General features: G+C 43.7%; 2 protein-coding genes across 2 annotated transcripts in view; both read right to left on the bottom strand.

Annotated features, from left to right (window-relative positions):
- Positions 1-18,547, bottom strand: part of SLC2A12 (solute carrier family 2 member 12) — a 278,913-nt gene extending 260,366 nt beyond the window's left edge. The window contains exon 1 of the mRNA XM_083176657.1: positions 18,483-18,547. The gene's annotated coding sequence lies outside the window, so the exon portion shown is untranslated. The remainder of the gene's footprint in view (positions 1-18,482) is intronic.
- Positions 1-20,997, bottom strand: part of SGK1 (serum/glucocorticoid regulated kinase 1) — a 150,663-nt gene that overhangs the window by 87,995 nt on the left and 41,671 nt on the right. Inside the window, exon 2 of the mRNA XM_083176658.1 lies at positions 18,483-18,695. Within this exon, the coding sequence (XP_083032784.1) occupies positions 18,483-18,695 (213 nt within the window). The remainder of the gene's footprint in view (positions 1-18,482; positions 18,696-20,997) is intronic.

Raw genomic sequence — 20,997 nt, 5'->3', positions numbered from 1 at the left:
GGAAAGAATCTATTCTGAATGGAAAAAATGATGCTATGCCCAAAAGGAAATCAGAGCTGGCTGCCCTGTGATCACAATGAATATGGATGCTGTGGTTGTGTAACTGCAATACATTACTGGCTATTGCAATGACTGTGACAAGCCATTTTTGCTGGATGCTGAGCATTCCAAGGTTGGGTTTGTATTAATAACAATTATATTTACAAATGTAATTACGGAAGTAAAGTAGAAGTAGACCACGGAACAGGCTTCTTTCTTCACCTGGAGATCTTTATTGATTGAAAATATGGAAGAACTGAAGATTATATTTTTGTATTGTTATTTTTTGTCATTTACATTATTGCGCTCCTTTTTTATTATATGTGTGTAATGACTGTTTTTTGTTTCACAGCATTGATTGGGCCTGATTCAGACCTGATTGTTGATCTGCAAATTTGCAGATGACTGCGAGTGGATAAGTCACAGGGGGCGGGCAGGGGTGTGGCCAAGCAGAGGGCTGTAAAACAACACTGTAAGCGGCACCTATACATGTGCATCAGTGCGGGGACGTGCTTGCATCCCATATGAAAACACGCCTATGTTACTGTAGCCAATGTGATTGGGCACTGGGCAAGAGCAGTGATTGCATCTGGCTGTCACAGTCAGTGCTCTACCGGGAGGGAGACAGCGGCGGTGGGACTTTAGCTGCGGTGGCAGGACATGCCCTGCATACTGGTACTTGTGGTTCTTCAAGTAATAGCATGAAGGACAGGCTTACTGGGACTTGTATTCCTAATGTAAATGATAATATTTCTTTATAGACCACTTTATTGGGGGAACTTTATTGGGGGATCCCACTTCATTAGGAATCCTCAGCGTGGGCAGACTAGCTTTGGCCACAGGAACCCATCAAGTGTGTCCCCTGGCTGTGGTTTTACCCCCCCCCCCCCCCTTCCTTGAAGGTGGAGCTTGCAGCTAGCTCTAAAGGTATATAGGTGCCCAACCACCCAGCCCACCCATTCATATTTTGAGAAGCACGCTGACCTCTACAGTCCGGTGCCAATAGGGCAAGTGTTTGACTTTGAAATTGTCTGTAAACCTAAGTTAATGGATTATACTGATGATTTTTTTCAGTCTCATTAGGGAGAGTTCCCATAGGTGACAGGGTCGCTGTGGTTGTGGGGACAATGGGGTCATTATGGCCCCTTCATGGCACAATGCAGTGATACCAAAGGAGCCCATTCCTGTGATTTGTAAAGAAGTGAAATGATTGCGATGCACAGTAGCTGGGGCCTTTCTGAGTATGCGTGGTCTGATGATCACGCGTATGAGGAAGCCATTACCAAGATTCTACAGTGGCACAGTCTGGGGCCAAACTCTCCAATACTTTGCAAACTGGAGCTTAATAAATCAGCTTCAATCCCCCATAGAAACCGATTGGGCCTGTGGCTTCTGTCAGAAATAGAGTGGTTGCATCAGATATGGCTACAAATACTGTATTACTTGATAAATAAGTTCCACAAGAGTTGTTACTTTTCAACTACTTCAAATACCTAGTGGCAATACACTAACATACCTCCCAACTTTCCAGCTGCAGAAATAGGGAGCGCCCATAAAGGGAGCGCGGCTTATGCAAACGAGGGGCGCGGCTTATGCAAATGAGCTGCGTCCCCGTTTTTGGCCGCGAATAGACGCTGTGCCCATGCGCACAGCGTCTATTCTGTCAAATTGGGGGGGCTCCAAACTGCCCCCCGCAGCAGGACACCTCCGGCCGCGGGTGGGACAGCGGGACAGGACCCGGTAATCGGGACTGTCCCGCTGAAATCGGGATTGTTGGGAGGTATGCACTAATACATGGAAAAATGCACATGGAATGCAAATGGTAAACAGCAAAATATAATATATCACTAGGAGCCATGGTTTCTAGGATCATAATAATTTAATTTGTTTAATTGTGTTTTACTACTTTCAGAAATAGTAAAAGGGTATAAAGTTTTTTTTTATTTAACTATATTGACATGCTCTAATACAATAAAATGTAATCAGCTTTCAAATATTCTTAGAATGGTTAAAAAAGTAATTAGAGCTGTACACACATCTCTGGGTCTTATAATGAAGTGCGGTATTCTAAAAAAAAGCAAGTAACTATGTACCTGCACAACTAACAGGGATCCCTGTATGTCTGACATTAAAGTTTAACGGATGTGTACACAGTTGTTACTAGGCAATAGTTGTCACAATAAGTTATGCTAAAGACAGAGGTGTACCACCCAATGGTGAAAAACCTATACAGGTTGAGTATCCCTTATCCAAAATGCTGGGGACCAAGAGCAATTTGGATAAGGGATTTTTTCGGATTTTGGAATTTTTTTTTTTCATACTTACCTGGTCCTCTGGTGGTGCCCCGATGGTCCCCCGATGTCCACGGCTGCCTCCAGGATCCTCTTCAGTGGTATCTCCGGTCCCAGGGGTGCATTGCAGGAGTGCGCATTCGCACAATACACCCCTTGGACCTGAGATGGCGCTTAAGATGACCCTGGAGGCCGCCATGGACATCGGGGGATGAGGTAGGTATGAAAAAATGAGTCTGGGGAAAAAAACAACAAGGAAAAAAACAGAATATTCAGAAAAATTATGGTTTTCAGAATATTTTGGTTTTCGGAATACATGGATAAGGGAGACCCGACCCGTATTACACATGGAACTTTATCAGAAATGAGGGGACCCCCTTAGCTGTGTGCTCCATAGCTAATGCACCCCTTCTACCTATGGTAGTTACGCCTTTGGTTCCATTCCGTTTATGGGGGTTATCAGACCTGAACACATGGCTGCAAATTGTCAGGCCAGGTGATTATCTATATACTGCACATGCATTGCAATACGGATTCCGAGGCCATCCTGCAATTAAATACTGCTGCTTTTTTGATAACTGGCCATATGCAAGATGATTGACATAAAAAACGCAGGCATGCCCAGGCATTTGAAGGGATTGTGTGTGTGTGTGATGTCAGCTCCAGCCCTGATCAGCCTGTTTCTTTCACAGCTGCCAAGTCCTGGGCTAGGCAAAGACTGCACACACTTGAAAAGTAATTCAATGATGAACATCTTACGTATGGATTTGTAGCTAATCACCGATACAGCTAATTTTCCCAAGCCCTGCTAAGTAATTCACAGGCTTGCACTGGGCGGGATTTCACTCTGGCTGGGTGGTGATCTCCTGATCACAGGAAATACATTTATTTACGCAACTCCTCTAACCCATTACTTGGATACAACACGAATAACCTGCCGTGGGTTGACACCGCACTACAGACTGCTCAGTAACAGGAGCCAGGTGTTGCTGTGTAACAGTTCGTGCCGAACTCGGCACATACTGCCCGCCCTCTTCCAGTACAAGGACATGCAAAATGAAGAGACCTGAGAGTGTCTTAGTTTTGCATGGTCATTCCATCGAATGATTTGGTCCCCGCACCCAAGGCTGCGAATGGATATTTATGCAAAACATCCATTCACAGCCGTGTGGGCGAATTCGGCGAATGGGAGGAGTTCAAGCAATTGTGCGAGCGGCAGGCGGTGTTTAATCCACTGGCAGGGCTGCGACCTTCGCAGCGTTGTTTGTGGATCAGAACAGGGTTCTTAATGTTTTTTTGTGAATTGACCGACTCAGTTATGAATTTTCTGTTTAAAAAATGTAACCAATGATTTTTTTGGGATTTCCTTCCATTATTTTGTGGGGATATGAGTTACAATAGAGTACCCATTGTGCGTGTGTGTCTACACGTAGACATTTGGGGACTAAGATGTGATCAGTGCTGATATTGCTATAATAACATAATGTATTTGTGAAGTCAGCTGTAATACAGAGTGTACAGTTTTATACAGGTCAGTCTAATACAGAAGATTTACTTTATGGATAATACTATATAGGGGGGATTCAATTAGCAATTTACCATTGGTAAAAAAAGGGTGGTAGCCTTGAGCTTTCACATTTGTTATATGAATTTAAATACAAATTGTTGTGTAAAAAAAGATTAGAATTCCTATATAAGGTAAACATTACAGCTCACTTTTGACAAACTCACTTGGCACTCAAAGGGTTAATATTTTTAGGGGATGTGGCCATGTCCCCTTTTTAGATCACACCCCTTCATCACTGAGGCCCAGCGTGGATCTCTATGCCCCTGATGCATGTACATGAAAGTTGCCTCACAAGTTCTAAAGCTGTTTTGAGCCTTTCTGTTATGAAGTTGATCATAACATACTGTATCATTATACAATGGTCATTATGATCTCCCCATACAGTGTTATTTTAGGTGAGACAAATTGTTACTGGTTAATGTGTAACATATACAATAATGGTTAAGATTTAGTTCAATTGCACATTCAACTGGATTTGCAAAACCTCAACACTGTACATAGATAACATATGATAAGAAGTTGCCTGTGTAGAGGTTGCTCTGACATACATTGTATACAATATATTTACTGTAAATGGACTTTGAACTTTACCAGTATTATAAAACATGTAAGAATTTAAAGCTCAGAAATTTATAGCATAGCAGCCAAAGGTTATTCAATGACAACCATTTACAGTGCCAAGGTATCTTATATACTGTATATGTGGTAAAATGCTTTGGAAAAATGATGCTTTTGGCAGCTTTGTGCAGCACTAAGCTAAGCCTGGTGTATTTTGTATGTAATATTAGTGCCACCTCAAATGTTAAGTTCAAATCAGCTTTATAAATATTCCCCTAAAATTCTGATGTTATAGATATGAGAAGAAGAGTTATTGTTTTGCGTTCTTATCTGACATAAACTTGACTTAATTATAGTTATGTTTTAAAGCGCATGCAGGATTTTGTATGTGATTTTGGGTGCTGCTCTATGACATTACTTGCAGCAGTACGCTCCAGTCACAGTACATGAGCCAGCAGTGCAGCCTTGCCACAAAAGTGTCCTGGAGCAGCGAAGCATTCCAGAGCGATGAAACAGGGTTGGACTGCGAGGCCATGCCCTATACCGTGAAGCAACCCCATGGTTGGGCTTGATGGTTACCAGTAAAATGATGTGTGTGTTATAATACTGTATCTCTATCTCAGTCCACCAGTTCCAAAAGGTTTCAAGCATCACCGGTTTCAGTCTGGTCTTTAGCATCACTGGTCACAATCCAGTCAGCAATTTCTTCTAGCCCTAGTCCGATTTCTAATGTCACCAGTTTCAGTCCAGCTAGCTAGTCCTCTGGTCCTAGTCCTGTCAGCAAGTTCAGTTCCTGTCAGATCCATGGACACGTTGAGACAGAGTTTCCATCTCAACTCTAGTATTACATTTTTTTTGGTCCCAGCCTGGTTCTGGAGATATGCATTTCCGTTCCCAGACTGGTTCCAGAGATACGTATGCATTACTTGTCCCAGTCAAATTCAAGAGATATGCCTATGCACAGGGGCGGATTGGGAATCATATCCAGCCCGGGAGGTAATGAACTGAAGCAGCCCGGGTGGGGGGGGCTGGGGTCGGGGTATGTCTTGCAGCGGCACAGCAGCGGATGGGGGGGCCAGGGATATGTCTCACAGCTGCACGCGGGGGGGGGGGGGGGGGTTATTGCCACTAACCGGAGGAGAAGAAATGTGCTTGAAGCAAGGGGTTACTCCTGAGTCCAGACGGAATGACAGGAATTTAACTCATGACTTCTTGTATGTGAGGCAGTAATAAGCTAACCACTGTGCCAACTTCTTTGCCTCATGCACCAATTCCTTCTGTCAGACATTACAAATTGTTGCACATCTAAAGACATAATTAATTAATTAACAGTTTCTTATATAGCGCACACATATTCTGCAGCACTTTACAGAGAAGATTTTAACATTCACATCAGTCCCTCTATCAGATGGGAGCTTACAATCTATATTCCCTACTGTACTGTACACACAGACATTCTAGGGTTAATTTTGTTGGAAGCCAATAAACATACTAGTATGTTTTTGGACTGTGGGAGGAAACCAGAGTACCCGGAGTAAACCCACGCAAGCACGGGGAGAATATACAAACTCCAGATAGTATAGTGGGAATCGAACCCATGACCTCTGTGCTGTGAGGCAGTAATGCTACCCATTACACCGCCCGTGATGCCCTTGCCTGCAAAGCCATGTACAAAAAAATTAACTATGATTTCAATGTCAAAAAATAACAGTGATTTTGTGCAGTTGTATTAAGCTTTAAAAAGTGATAAACAACCAGCCAATCAGCTCCTACCTTTCATTTTTCAAACTCAGCTTGTAACATGGCAGGTAGGAGCTGATTGGCTGGCTGTTTATCAGTCTCCATTTTATCACTCTTTAAAGCTTGATACATCTGGCCTTTTAACTTGTAAATGAGCTATGGTGTATTGTTTTAATGAGATTCATTTAATTATGTGCATTCTGTATTCCTTGCAGTTAAATACAGTGAATTTACTCATAGAACAAGTTTTGGTCTATGAAAAACAGGCCACTAGTGTATTCTGGTTTATGAGGCTCCCATGGAAAAAAAAAACTGTGTGTACATGCACAAAACATCTTGGGTTTACTATGAATTCTCTGCCATTTGCGTACATAGAGGTTTGAATAATAGCTAATGAATGAATATGCATTTTAGGACCTTATTCTGTTCCGCTCACTTCCCCGGGCATTCACATGGGGGAGCGATGTTGTCATAATTCACATGTGCATTTCTGTGTATGTGCATATGCTGGGTGCGGAAGGGCATGGTGAACTTCAAGTTCGCTATCCTGTTCGCACCCACCAGTGCGGCGGTGGGTGGCAACAAGGGGACACGCCCATGGGAAGGCCGAGTGTTTCATGGGTGTTCCCATGAAAATGCTGGGCGTTTCCATGGGACTTAGGTAGTGACGTGGCTGACCGGCCCTCTTCCTGTACAGGGACACGCAAACCTAAGAGACCTGAGAGTGTTTTGCGTGCTCATTTCAAATCATTCGATGGTCATTTAAGACTGCGAATGGATGTTTATGCATAACATCCATTCTCAGCCGTTTGGGCGAATTCATCGAACAAGGGGGGCGCTGCGAACTTCGCAGCGTTGTGTGTGGATCTGAATAAGGTCCTTAATGTTTTGATATGTTTATATATCAAATATAAATTTTTATGTTTAGAAATCTGAATATGAAATTTTTGTTTTGTGAATTGACCGACTCAGTTATGCATTTTCTGTTTAAAAAATGTAACCAATGATTTTTTTTTGGATTTCCTTCCATTATTTTGTGGGGATATGAGTTACAATAGAGTACCTATTGTGCATGTGTGTCTACACGTACACATTTGGGGACTTAGATGTGATCAGTGCTGATATTGCTATCATAACATAATGTATTTGTGAAGTCGGAATCGGTACATCTATCAGAATGAACTTAGGTCTACAGTCATTAGGTCGACCCCACTAGGTCGACTGGCAGGAAGGTCGACCTGATTTAAGGTCGACATGGGCCAAGGTCGACATGACTTAAGGTCGAATTTGCATAAAGGTCGACATGAGGAAGGTCGATTGGTCATAAGGTCGACATGGGGTTTTCACTGTTTTTTGATCCGAATGTCGACACAGTCGACATGGACACAGTTGGCAATGAGAATCGGACCCTCGCATCGCTCACTTCGCTTGCAATGCTTCGGGCACGGTGGCACGCTTCGCTCGCCACAGCTTTAATAACCTCCTCCACGCCCTAGTGGATGGTAGGGCATGAAATACAGCCTGTCGGCACATGTCGGCTCAAAAAACAGTGAAAAACCCCATGTCGACCTTATGACCAGTCGACCTTCCTCATGTCGACCTTTATGCAAATTCAACCTTAAGTCATGTAGACCTTGGCCCATGTCAACCTTAAATCAGGTGGACCTTCATGCCAGTCGACCTAGTGGGGTCGACCTAATGACTGTAGACCTAAGTTCATTCTAATAGATGACCGCTTCCCGTGAAGTCAGCTGTAATAGAGTGTATAGATTTATACAGGTCAGTCTATTACAGAAGATTTACTTTATGGATAATACTATATAGGGGTGGGATTCCATTAGCAATTTACCATTAGTGAAAAAGGGTGGTAGCCTTGAGCTTTCATGCCTGGGGCTATTCAATTACATACCTCCCAGCATGACCCTCTCCAGGAGGGACACAATGCTCTGCTCCTGGACTTTCCTCTTAATGTATGATTGCCATCACCTGTGTTGAACTAGGTAATTGATAAGAAAGTTGTTCCACCACAGGTGATGGCAATCATACATTAAGAGGGAAGTGCAGGAGCAGAGCAGTGTGTCCCTCCTGGAGAGGGTCATGTTGGGAGGTATGTAATTACAGACCCTTTTTTCTGCAAGAAAATAGCCCTGTTAATGCACATAGGTTAATATGATAATGGCACCCAAAACTAGACTATTTTTTGAGCCTACTCCCGCTCATATATAAATCTTTGTTAACTGCAGCCTGTAGGTTGGGTTCAGATCTAATTGAATAGCCCAGTGCTTCAATTAACCTATGGTAAATTAGTGCACCTACAGTAATTGAATTCTAACCATAATATCACTTAATAATGCTGCACATTTGCTTTCAAATTTAGTTATCAACCTCGTCTTGTGCATTGAAATGTCCATGCGGATTTACAAAACTATAAATAAAAGTTTTCACTAATTTTGTTTCCTAATTAATGCATGATTAGCAGGATCCTGTGTCACGAAACACATTCATGTGTTAGGAAATTTTCCATCATTAATCAATAACAGCTTATTGCTGTGATTACCCTAGCTGTAATGTGTTCCATGTGATGGACGACAAGGAAACAAAGTTCATCTGTAATTAAAGAGATATAAAAGAAATATGAATGCTGCAAAAAAGTACATTCTTTGTTTAATGATCCTTTATGAGAAACATGTTCTCCTGCAATCACTGGAATTTCACACTTAAAGCATAGACCTGTTTATAGGTGTGTGGCCATGTGGTTATAATCAAATTCCTAAACATTCTGCACCAAATTATTGAAAGGTCAAGGATGCCTCCTCAAAGGAATGAATGAAATCTGATCACTATCCACCTTATATCTACGAGTGTTCTGCAGCTGGCAAGCTCAAAGGACATCCAAATCTACCATTGTATAGTCTATGAACGTACACAGAAGATGGAGACCATCTGTTTAAGGTCACATGCTAGTAAATACCATATTAACTTTGATTGAATAGAATTTTAAACCACAGAGTTAAGACAGGAAATTGATGACTGTCAAAGGCATCCTATCAATGTAGATTTTCCATAACACCACTGTCATATGGTAGACACTGGCGAAACACAACTCTAGCATGCTGGGTAATACTGTACTGTATGAAACTCAATAATAGCATTTGTGTTCTATGCTACAGAATATCACTGTGTTCTATAAATAAGAGTAAATTTAATCTGTTATCATAATTTTACATTTTATAAAATCGCTAGTGCCCATAATGTTTCCTGTTAGTCACTGATTCTATACATTTTTACTTTATAATCAGTAAGCTATTTTCTTAGGCAGTCAAATTAACTAGATGTTATTGTTAACTAGTAACATTATATGTAATATCAAAGGGAGGAGACTGATGGTATAGCTCTAGCATTGTCAATGTGCTACTTAAATAATGATAAAGAATCTTTGGGGCTACTATGTACATGTTAGAGGGTGTCCAGTTCACACAGTTGGACTTTGCACTTAATATGTTAATGTGGTAGATGTACTCTCCTTTGAAAGTGAAAACGTGGATGGAGATGAAGTACCAGCCAATCAGCACCTTATTGCCATGTTACAGGCTATGTTTAAAAAATGTTGGGAGCTTATTTAACACATTTACAGTATCAACAGAATTGAAGAGTGTCAACAGTAGGTAACAGTATGTCTCACTCCCGTAGAAAGAAAGGAGGGTTGGATAGAGAAGGAGGAGTCAAGGAAGAGAAAAGAGAGAAAATATGGGTGAGAGAGAGATAAAGTTGAGGCCGGTGTCTCCCAAATGGATCAAGATAGTGATCTCAAACCGATTTATATACCTGTAGCAAAGGAGGGGGCCTGGTTAATTATAAGGAAGTCGCCTTTCCTGTTTAGCTGGGACCCCCTATCCAGATGGCAGCTGCCACTGCGTACTTAGTGGGCTTTGTATGTATTGTGGGAGATCACCGTTTCCTATGGGATGTAGAAGATAGTCCAGAGACAGGCCCTAAGGTCCCCATAATGAAAGCGGCTGCTGCCCAGCTTTGTATACCTATGGTAAAGGTGGAATTTTTACATGTAAATCAGAGAGGTCTTCCTTCTTTTCTAATGTATTCAACACCTTATACTGGCTGCCATGAAGTTAGTGCTGATGGGCTGTAGGTATGACGGGTGAACGAGCTATACAAAAAGGGGGACCTTGTTTTGAGCAAAAAGATGGAGTACTGCTGTTCCCGTATATGTCCCAGAGACCCCTGGTTAGATTTTCTCCAGTGCAGGGTGAAATGCTGGGACATACATAGATGACTGTCCCCAGAAGAGGTATGTCTGTGAAGAGAACTAAGTGGTTTGGATTCTGGGATAGGTGTTCTGCTGTCCTCCACTTGTAGCCATGCTACAGTGGTGGAGGATGAGCGGCACCTAATCAGTTTGCCTGGCCGAGAGGTGAGTGAGAGGAGGAGGATAGGGCAGGGTATGCAAGCAAGGGCGTAACTACCATAGGTGCAAGGGGTGCAGCTGTTATGGGGCCCAGAGCTGAAGGGGGCTCATCTTTACTGTCTAAGTAATATGTTTTATATACATTTATCACCATCAGTTACTAAATAGGGGGCCCTTACAAACTTTTGCTATGGGGCCTACGAATATCTAGTTATGCCCCTGTATTCAGGTTAACTGCAGTGAGAAGCAAGAGGGTAGCTGAGTGGAAAAAGAAGTATGGGGGGAGCGGGGATAGAGAGTTTACCTGTCCGTGCACCCTGCGGCACTGTGTTCGGGTCTGTCCCGTGGATTGCTGCTGCTGCAGGAGGCACTTGTGAATAGCGTCACTCCACTACCACCAATGATCGTTTCACCTGGTAGGCTTTCTCAAGGTGTGTGTGTGTATATACAGTTAATAGCAGCAGACAATGGAGATCTCTGCTGCTGTACCTGTCTTCACTCACAAAAGCAATTTTGAAAAATCGAACGTAGCGAGGCACCAAGCCCGAAGCATGGCAAAGGAAGCGTGTCATGGGACTGTACGCGGTTCAATAATTGGGGGTCCATGTTGGCAGCTGTCGACATTGACACCGAAAAAACTCTGAAAAAATCATGTCATCCTTTTCATGTGCACCCAGCTGTGAAGGAAAAGTGATCACATTGGCAATTTTTTTATTGTGTTCTTTTATAATATCATTCTCGGTAATGTAATGGGCAACCAATACAGACTGACATGCTGGGATGAGATGCATAGTTCTCTGTTCACAGACATATTATCTGTGCAGGGTTTTTATGTTCTCTTAGTGTTTGCAAGGGTTTTCTCTGGTGCTTCTGTTTCCTCCCATAGTCAGAAGACTACCAACATTAACCATGGTGTGTGTGTGTTTGTGTGATACAGAACACAGGCTAATCAGTCAACAGAAGGGACTATTAGAATAATAATCCAGGCCATTGATAAACCACAGCTCACATTACAAATTACAATTAGAAATGGTAGCTTTAACAGGGTTTCTTCTCTAGAACAATCCAGGACAAATGAGTTCCAGAGGGCTAGAGAGTGTCTTTTATATGGAAAAGACACTTTACATTCCATGCTCATTACTTGCTTGGCCTGCTTCTCAGTGGGACAGAATACATCAGCTAATTTGTGCTAATCTGGACTGATTTGCAAATTCCTGAAATTTGGATAAATTTAAATTGGACAAATCCATACTGAGTTCTTCTCATAATGCGGGGGGTGGTGGGGGGAGGCAGTGTTGAACACAAGTTTTAAGGAGAGAGATCTTACACATGTAACTACACACTAAACTAAGATTGCCTACTTCTCCAACACCCCAGCTTCACTCCACACCTCCTCCTCGCTGACTCTAATCCTGTGTTATTGCATCAGCGGCTGTGGGCCTGATTCAGACCTGTAAAGGCCTATCCAGATGGGGCGATTTCTAAGTGATCTGACTAGATTAAGCACAGACAGCTCTGTGTGTACCCCGGGCGATGGCAATGAACGGTCCTGCGCGCTGTTATCGCCTGACTAGATCTTGAATGCATGCAGTCAACAGATCGCTCAGCACACATCGCTGGTGCGTTGCATGTGTGCTGAGCGATCTGTGCTTAAGAACATTGTTAAGCACAGGGCTCCCATCGTCCCGTGTGTATGGGGTTTTAGCAAGGCTGCAATTTGTGCAGATGGACAAAACCATGCTGTGCTGCGTGTGACACACTGCAGCTCTCCCTCCAGGTGGTCCTGACATGCCTGCGTTGTCTGAACCGCTCCCACAAAGTGCTGCATTGCTGCCCCCACAGTAGTCCATCACTGTCCCGATATTACTTAAACTGCAGTCCCAGCATGCACAGAGCTTCAGAAATCGTAGAGAAGCACGTTTTCGGAGATCTGAGCAGATCTCTGAGTCAGGCCCTAAATCCATATTTGAAGGAAAAAATGTTGGAACTTGATTTAGAAACACATGGACATTTCCCATGTGACTAATTGAGCAATTTGAAGTTTATAATTAGCTTAATTAGTACATAATTACTCAGTTTCTGCAGCGCTGTCTTCCTCCTCCGCTTCTCAAAGTCATCTCTACTCCTCAACGTTGCAAGCATCAGGACTACCAATGAGTGGACAGTACTACCCTAACCCTATCCCAGATAAATACTGCACTGCACTACACTACCAATGACCCTGCATCCCTTTCCAGCACACATTACACTATACTACTGCTCAATCTACACATCACTGTACTGCATTACACCAATGCTCACCTTGCACCACCTGCCAACACACATTGCAATACACTACGGCTCACCCTGCATCCCCTCCCAGCACACACTACACTCCACACCATCTCACTGCAATATACTACACTACCACTCACCTTGTATACCCTAACTGCACACAATGCACTACACTACACTACCTCTCACCATACTGCCTCTTCCAACACAATCTACACTACATGGGTGTGGATCAGTTGGTCACCAGCAAGTTGTTAGACAGTCAGGGCAGCCGAGAGGGAGGGGGAGCAGGTACTAATTACCCGGGCCCAGGCTTGCTGGAGGGGCCCGGCGGGGGCCCTGGTCTGCCCCACCCCCACTCTGTCCCTCCCAGACAGCACACACCTACAGCAGGCTCAGCATGAGCATATCACTGACAGCGTGAGAGCTCATGCTGACTGAGCACAGTACATGCTGTCGGTATGTGCTGCTGCTGGGGGCATGGCCTAATTGTGGGAGTCGGTCATGCCTCCCACAATTAGGCCACACCCCAAAATTTTACCGGGGCCCAACATACCTCTCGGCTGCCCTGTAGACAGTCATTAGTTCAACATCATTCGGTCTACATGCATTTAGGTCGACATGTGTCTAGGTTGACATGCAGGAAGGTCGACATGAGTCTAGGCCAACATGGGTTAGGTTGACAGGGTCATAAGGTCGACATGGGTAAGGTCGAGATGGTCATTACGTCGACATGGGTAAAAAAAATTTATACAATAATTTTTTTTTTTTTACCCTTATGTCCTAGTGGATGGTAGTGCATGAAATACCGCCTGTCAGCACATGTTGTGTCGACATGGACACCGAAATGTACCACCGCGTCCCCTCACATGCTTCGGGCATGGTGCCTCGCTACGTTCAGCACACTATTTTATTCTCCCACCACGCCCTAGTGGATGGTGGGACATGAAATACCGCCTTTCGGCACATGTTGGCTCAAAAAACAGTAAAAATCCCCATGATGACCTAATGACCCTGTCGACCTAATGACCCCTGTCGACCTAACCCTTGTCGTCTTTACTGCATGTTGACCTAAAATCTTGTAGACCTAAACTCATGTCGACCTATTTGCTTGTTGACATAGTGGTGTCGACCCACTTGGTGGTGTCCCAATGACCATATCCCCACTACACTACTATTACATGCAATGCATCCCAGCACACACTGCACTACATACCCTTAATCGTGCTCCCCCTCCTTACAAACACTGTACTACACTACCACTCAACCTGCACCTCCTCTCAGAACACACTAGAATACATTGCAGTACCACTCACTCGGCAGTCAGCACCTACTCCCAACACACACTGCCCTTCAAGACCGGTCACTCTGCACCCCCTCACTGCACTACACTACACTACTGTAGTGTAGCGTAACATGTACTGTGAGAGGTAAAGTTCTTAAGGTGGAACCATTACTTTATGTACATTGTGCTACAGCATCAGCTGATCAGCCTAAAGCCAAGTATCCTTCACACGCCACAAGCATTAGATCATAAATGCCAGTTGTATATCCTTTGTTACATGCACATGGGCAGCGTGACTGGCGAGTCACAGAGCACTTATACATGTGTGTTAAGCAGCATTACAAGGGGAGTTACATGTGTATTAGCCAATGGCACCTGTAACCTTTAATCAGGCCCTAACTGCCTGCCAGGCACACATTGCTTTACACTACACTAAATTTAGGGGTCAGGCCACCCCTAGGCACAACATTTTTGGCTGCCCCTTAGACACACCACACCAGCTAGAGCCCCATAGACACACTGAACCATTACACATTGTGCCATACACTGTAATGCCCATTACACATTGTGCCACACACCGTAATGCCCACTACACATTGTGCCACACACTGTAATGCCCATTACACATTGTGCCACACACTGTAAGGAGGGCTCAGCTGCAGATTGGGGGGAAAGGTGTCAGCGGACCTGCTCATAGAACCGCTCAGCGCATGCGCAGGGGGAGACAGCAAGGCTCTCTGCCCAGCTGTCAGTTTTCCCTGCCTGGCCATTCCTAGGCAAGTGCCTCACGGGCCTAGTGACAAATCCGGCCCTGCGACTACTGCTCAACGTCCACTGCTTCGCCGGACACAATACACTATACTACTGCTCACTCTGCACCGCATCCATGCACATGCTGCACTACACTACCATAACACTGCACACAACCCGGCTAACCTGCACACAAATCTCACCTCACAAAGGGGTTTGCAAGCAAAAAAAAATTGCAACCACTTTCTTTTCATTGAATACAGTGGGCATTGGGAGCGTGCATACCAGCAGTACTGCAAAACTAGGCAAGAGATCTTTGGATGCGGGCAAAATAGTACACTTAAATATACCTTCAAGTGTATGGATAGGCGCTGACATAGACTGCTGTCTCTATCATAATGGTGGCCGTCCAGCATAGGGCAAGGCCACCCAGCATGCCCGGGTCCCTCCCTGCAATTGCAACATTTTGCAATTGCATCGGTTAAATGCAAACCCTCGGCAGAATAGTTTAAGTTCTCGCGCATGCATGCTGCGATTGTCACTACCAGTGTTGAATTAGGCCCAATATGTGCAAATATACAAAGTTTGGACCTTATTGTGGTTTAAATTTGTAGCCTTGCGAGTCCACCAAACGCCCCCAGCCACCCGCACGGCCGCCCACCCCCCCTTGCACGCCACAATCTACCGCAACGGCTGCGAATGGATGTTTAGCATAAACATCCATTCGCAGCCTTGGGTGCGGGGGGGAGAAATCATTAGATGGTCATCGACTCTGATATGTTACAACCACAGATGTCTGCTGCCCGCACCCCCGCAACCGCATCACGGATGCAGTAGCATGGGAACACTGGGCGTTCTCATGGAAATGCCCATAAAACGCTGCCGACCATCGAATGATGGCAAAGGTGCATGCCTATAAAAGTGACTCTGAAGTCACTTACAAATGCGTGGACTGTCGGGAGAAAGTGGGCCGGCAGCTGTCCCCCGCTCCAGTGCAATCGGGGCATTTGCATGAGAACACCCAGCGTTCTCATGGGGGGCGTTCCCGTATGCAAATGGACCGGACCACCACCCCCTGTCAGCACACTTGGGTGCGTGCACCCAGCGAACACCCTGTTCGCCATGGCCGTACGCACCCGGCATATGCACATGCTCAAAAATGACCCTGCACATGCGCATACGCCCACCATCGGACCCTTCGAGGCCCTTAATTACTCTGCCAAGTATGCAAAAATACATATACATCATCTGTATTTCTACAATGACAGGTCTTGGCTTGATACCTTAATTAACAACTAATATTATAATTATCTGTGATGCTTCAAAGTGAGCTAAAAAATATACCTATACCTTTATATACCTAATATTCAATATACCATAATGAATAAAGAAATAAAAAAATATGCATAATGACACTACTAGTGTATACATAAATGAAAGAGTAGATATCATATACGGCTAAGTCTTTAATTGTAGTAACCTACAAGAACAATTAAAAAGAAACCTATTTCCTTTTATTAAATTCATGCAGTGATACATTTGTGTGAAGCAGCTCAAATAAATAGTTTGCTAATTACTGTCAGTTGTTATCAGATAGACCCAGATAGGATTTAGAAACGGCAAATTAAATTGTCCTGCCAAACAAATACTTTCTAAAATCACTTCCCCAATTCCTGTCCATGTGTTGGACCTGGTAATTAGCATTCTCTCTTGATGTAATCATTGTTTCATTTTAGATTTTGCTGTCATTGTTGTTCAACATTTAGATCACTATGACACCAAGATTCAAGCCCTTTAGCGTTGTCTGATGGGATAATAATTGGTTATTAATACTCAGGGTCACATTCAGGGGGGACTGCCAGGACTGGAGTCCCAGGCCCGGGCAGAGAGGGGTGCCCATCTCTGGATCCTACTGCCAATAACTAAAGAGCAGCACGGCACTGACATCACAACATGTCATGACAGTGACACATAGCAGTTAATTGCTGTGGCATTGCGGGGGTGGGTCCATAACTATTTTGTCAGTCCCTGGCCCTGCGAGTTTTAATGGCAGTCCTGCTTATACTTACACCATTAAATGGTCTTGTTTTTATCACTCTTGGTGCTTCCAGGATTCAATATCACATTTCTAGCTAGATGCACATTACATTTGCATTTTTGGTATTCTTCACAGTATTTTGTTGCATAAGTTACTATAGCACAACAAATACAGAAAAGTATAAGAAATACGTATCTTGTTATAGAACAGGCAAATTATATTGTGCATCCCTAGCCATAGGGGATGTATGAAGTTTTGAGCCCATGATCAAGTTCTATGTGGCCCCAACCACTCCCTGGAAATATGCTGCTGGCCCCAGTGCAGAAGATACCAGGCTCTGGCATGGCATTACAGGTTTTCATGTTATTTGCACTGCTGCCAGCAGCATATTTCTGGCACAGTCTTCAGTTACTGACATGCGATTCAGACCAGTGAATTACATGACCACCCTTGAAGAGAGAGTCCTATGTATAGCGCCGGATTGAAGGTGAAAGGGCGGTTATCTGAGGACACCACACACAGAGAGCCCACTACCAGCACCAGCACCACCACCCAGAGGATCCCTCTTACCCTGCAATTGCTCAGAACTGTTCCCAGACAGGGGCTGCTGCAGCTGTGCATTGTGCATTGTGTATACAGCACAGAGCAGCTACCTAGTCCCTGTGTAAGCCCCATATAACACATACTGTAACATCCGTGCTGCTGATGAGAGGACCGGGGAGCCAATCTGCCCTGTTTGTGTGTGTGTGTGTGTGTGTGTGTGTGGGGGGGGGGGGGCATCACTGTGACTACAATGGGGGGGGGGGGCAAGTTAAGGGGCTATTTAATTGTCAAGGATCCCACAACTTAGTTGCCCCCAAGATGTCACATCTCTGTGTGCAAATTGGTCTTTGTGGGGCGCCGTTGACTTATGGGGTAAGTGTATTAACCATGGATTTATCATAGTCTCAGATCAACTGTGGATTTGACTTACAAATTAAAAACGACAACTGTACTAGCAAGCCACTGCATCCAATCCATCTGCAGCTCTGATAAACTGCATCATTATAGCCCTGCCCCATATACATTGCAAACCCCCCACCAAGTATGATGGTGCCACTGATTAGCGGGTGACAACGGTGTGCCTCATCTGTTTTGTTCTTCAGTTGTTATGCTGCACACTAATGGTGGAACTACTGTTACTATGAGGTGAGGCTATTATGGGGCCTGGAGAGAAGGGGTGTAGCAATGGAGCGGCACATGCTCATTAAAGGCCAATACTATATCTTTTGTGGTCAGGGGAGGACTGGCATCACTGGGCAAGGTGCCAAATTTTGCAAATGGTTCCATGTTCTTCCCCAGATAGTCACCATTTCCTTTCCTCATGGTCAATAAAAGAGAGCTAAGGACTGTTAATACTGATTGCAACAAAGAGACATATTTGAAAGCTAATAGTACTGGCAATCACAGGATTGCAGAACTAGAGTTGGGATCCACAAGATTATAATAGTGTGATTCGCTATCTACAACACACTTACTTTACTACAGCTTCTTTGGCTTTCCCAGTAGTTGATCTGTATTTCTTGAGGAGTTATATAACTCTCAAATATCGGATCATCTAGGCAACTTTGACATGGTGAGTCCTCTTGTGCAGCTGTAATGTGCGTCACAGTGGATCCGGGTGTGTACTTCAAGTGCTTATTCTGATGTTTATCCTTGCTGTCTGTTGGCTTCTTTATCCATCGTCTCACCTAGACAGTAACACAAATGGAATGAATATATACCTTTACATTATGGATATTTTCCCATTTTGCCTACGGTGAAGTGACCCAAGGAGAAGGTCACAATATGAAGAGTAGGAGAACTGCCAAGGGCCGGGCAAATTGGTAAATGTTAATTAAAGAACATCTTGCTTTTATTATACACTACTGTATACAGTATACACTACAGTAAAAAGGACTATTTATTAATTTTTTAAAGTAAACATTGTTTCCTGGCAACAGAATATGAACATTGTTTTCTTGTTTCCTCAAAATATAATTATTGATTTGAAAAAAAAAAAAAAAAAACAGTATTGTAGTTCTGCTAACTTACTTATAGCGGTACATTTAATAAAGCTAAAATTTATAAGAGGCAATGTTGTTAATAGCAACCAATCATATTCTGTCTGTCATTTTCTAGGATGCAATAGAAAAATGATAGCGAGATTCTGATTGTTTGCTATGGGAAACATCATCTCTTTTTTAGAAGCTTTAGTAAATTGACCCTATTGTGTTCTCTTTTAGGGCTATTTCACATGCTCCGGCTCCTGCCGGACAGCGAAATCCTGCACGGTGAAAAGCCGTGCCGCACACTGTAGTTAATAATGGACACAATTGTGTCCATTCTCACGGGACGGCCACCGCCGGCCGCCTGGTTGCAGCCGGATCCCACCACTGGAAGGGACGGCTCCCGGGCTGTGGCCATCCCCTCCATTGTAAACTACTGTGTGCGGCACAGCTTACTGGCTGTGCGGGAATTCTCCGTCCGTCAGGAGCCGGAGCGTGTGAAATAGCCCTTAGGGCACGATGTATTAAGCTCCAAAAAAGGTATAAAATGGCGAGTGATAAACAACCAGCCAATCAGCTAATATCTCTTATTTTTTTAAACCAGCCTGTAAAATGATGACAGTTAGGAGCTGATTAGCTGGTATTTTGTTGCTCTCTGTTTTATCACTTTTTGAAGCTTAATACATCGGGCCCATAGTCAGCAAATTCATAACATTTCATAGAACACAAGTAATAGTTATAAGCATGGCTATTTTTCTGCAGGCTCCAGCAGGAACTGAGGCCCTTATTCTAGTTCGCTCTTTCTGACAAAACATTTCTTAGATGGACAAAACCATGTGCACATCAGGTGAGGCAGGTGTTACTTGTGCAGAGATAATTAGATTTGGGTGGGATTTTACACCTGCCTCACCTGCAGTGCACATGGTTTTGTTCATCTAAGAAATATTTTGTCATAAAGAGTGAACTAGAATAAGGGCCTCAGTTCCTGCTGGAGCCTGCAGAAAAATAGGCCTGGTTATAAGTACAGTGTTACTGCAACCAATGTCTAAAGCTCATTCTGTAATGGACCTACGTATTAACATATGTGCTGTAACCCATTGCAACCAATTTGTAAACTGTGATAAAATATGACAGAACCTAATTAGGATGTTTCAAAAACATCATTAGAAGACTCCCCAGCACAAGGGTTAAAATGCTAGAGGGTCGATCCTATTGGGTGCGGATGATTTGCTAGTGCGCATTACGGTGGGCTGAATTAGTTTAAAATCAAATTAAAATTTTAAGTGAATTCGGTCCTGGGAAGGGTGCGAGATCGGGCTGCATTGGGTGCCGTTTCCAGCATTTAAACGCATTAAAACGGCACCCAAATGGCACCTCGCACCCTTCAGATCTAATAGGATCGACCCCAAACAATTTGAACATTGGTAATAGGAAGATCAGATGTTGAACCTCTGGGCTTGTTCTTTCTTTGCAAATGTTCTTTGCTGAAAGTTCTATCCTGATTGATCAGATCCAGATGCACAGCTGCCGACAGCATGTGTCAGGCTTAGCCATTGTATTTTACAGACATCGCTAAGCTCTTCAATTTTTTATGCTGAGCCTGGAGATCTGCATTACAGAGTAACAATATTAGGTATGATTTACACCACACTACAATATTCATAAAGAGAAAAATAATGTTACTTTGGTTTCCATGATATAGCTGTAATTATTTTCACAAAACAGTCTTAGGGAGTTGTCAGGGTTTTCACTTAAAGGTTATACTGTAGCACAGACAGTAATTACTTTATGTTAAAATTATTCTTTTATATGAGGACAACAGAGATAATTCACACAAGTGCTTTAATCAATTGATATGCAAATGTCCAAAGCACTCAGTCAGAATAATGCTCTGCAACTGAGATGTAATGTCACATAGAGCATTTATGAGTTGTTTTCTGCATGGCATACCCACTTTCCCTTAGTTGCCTAGTTCCTGTCTGCCCTCTCCGGCAGAGGCAGCCAG

This window comes from Crinia signifera, chromosome 3 (assembly GCF_055691185.1).
Source record: "Crinia signifera chromosome 3, ASM5569118v1, whole genome shotgun sequence".
NCBI lineage: Eukaryota > Metazoa > Chordata > Amphibia > Anura > Myobatrachidae > Crinia > Crinia signifera.
Note: the sequence above shows the minus strand (reverse complement) of the source record. Positions and strands in the feature narration are given on the sequence as shown.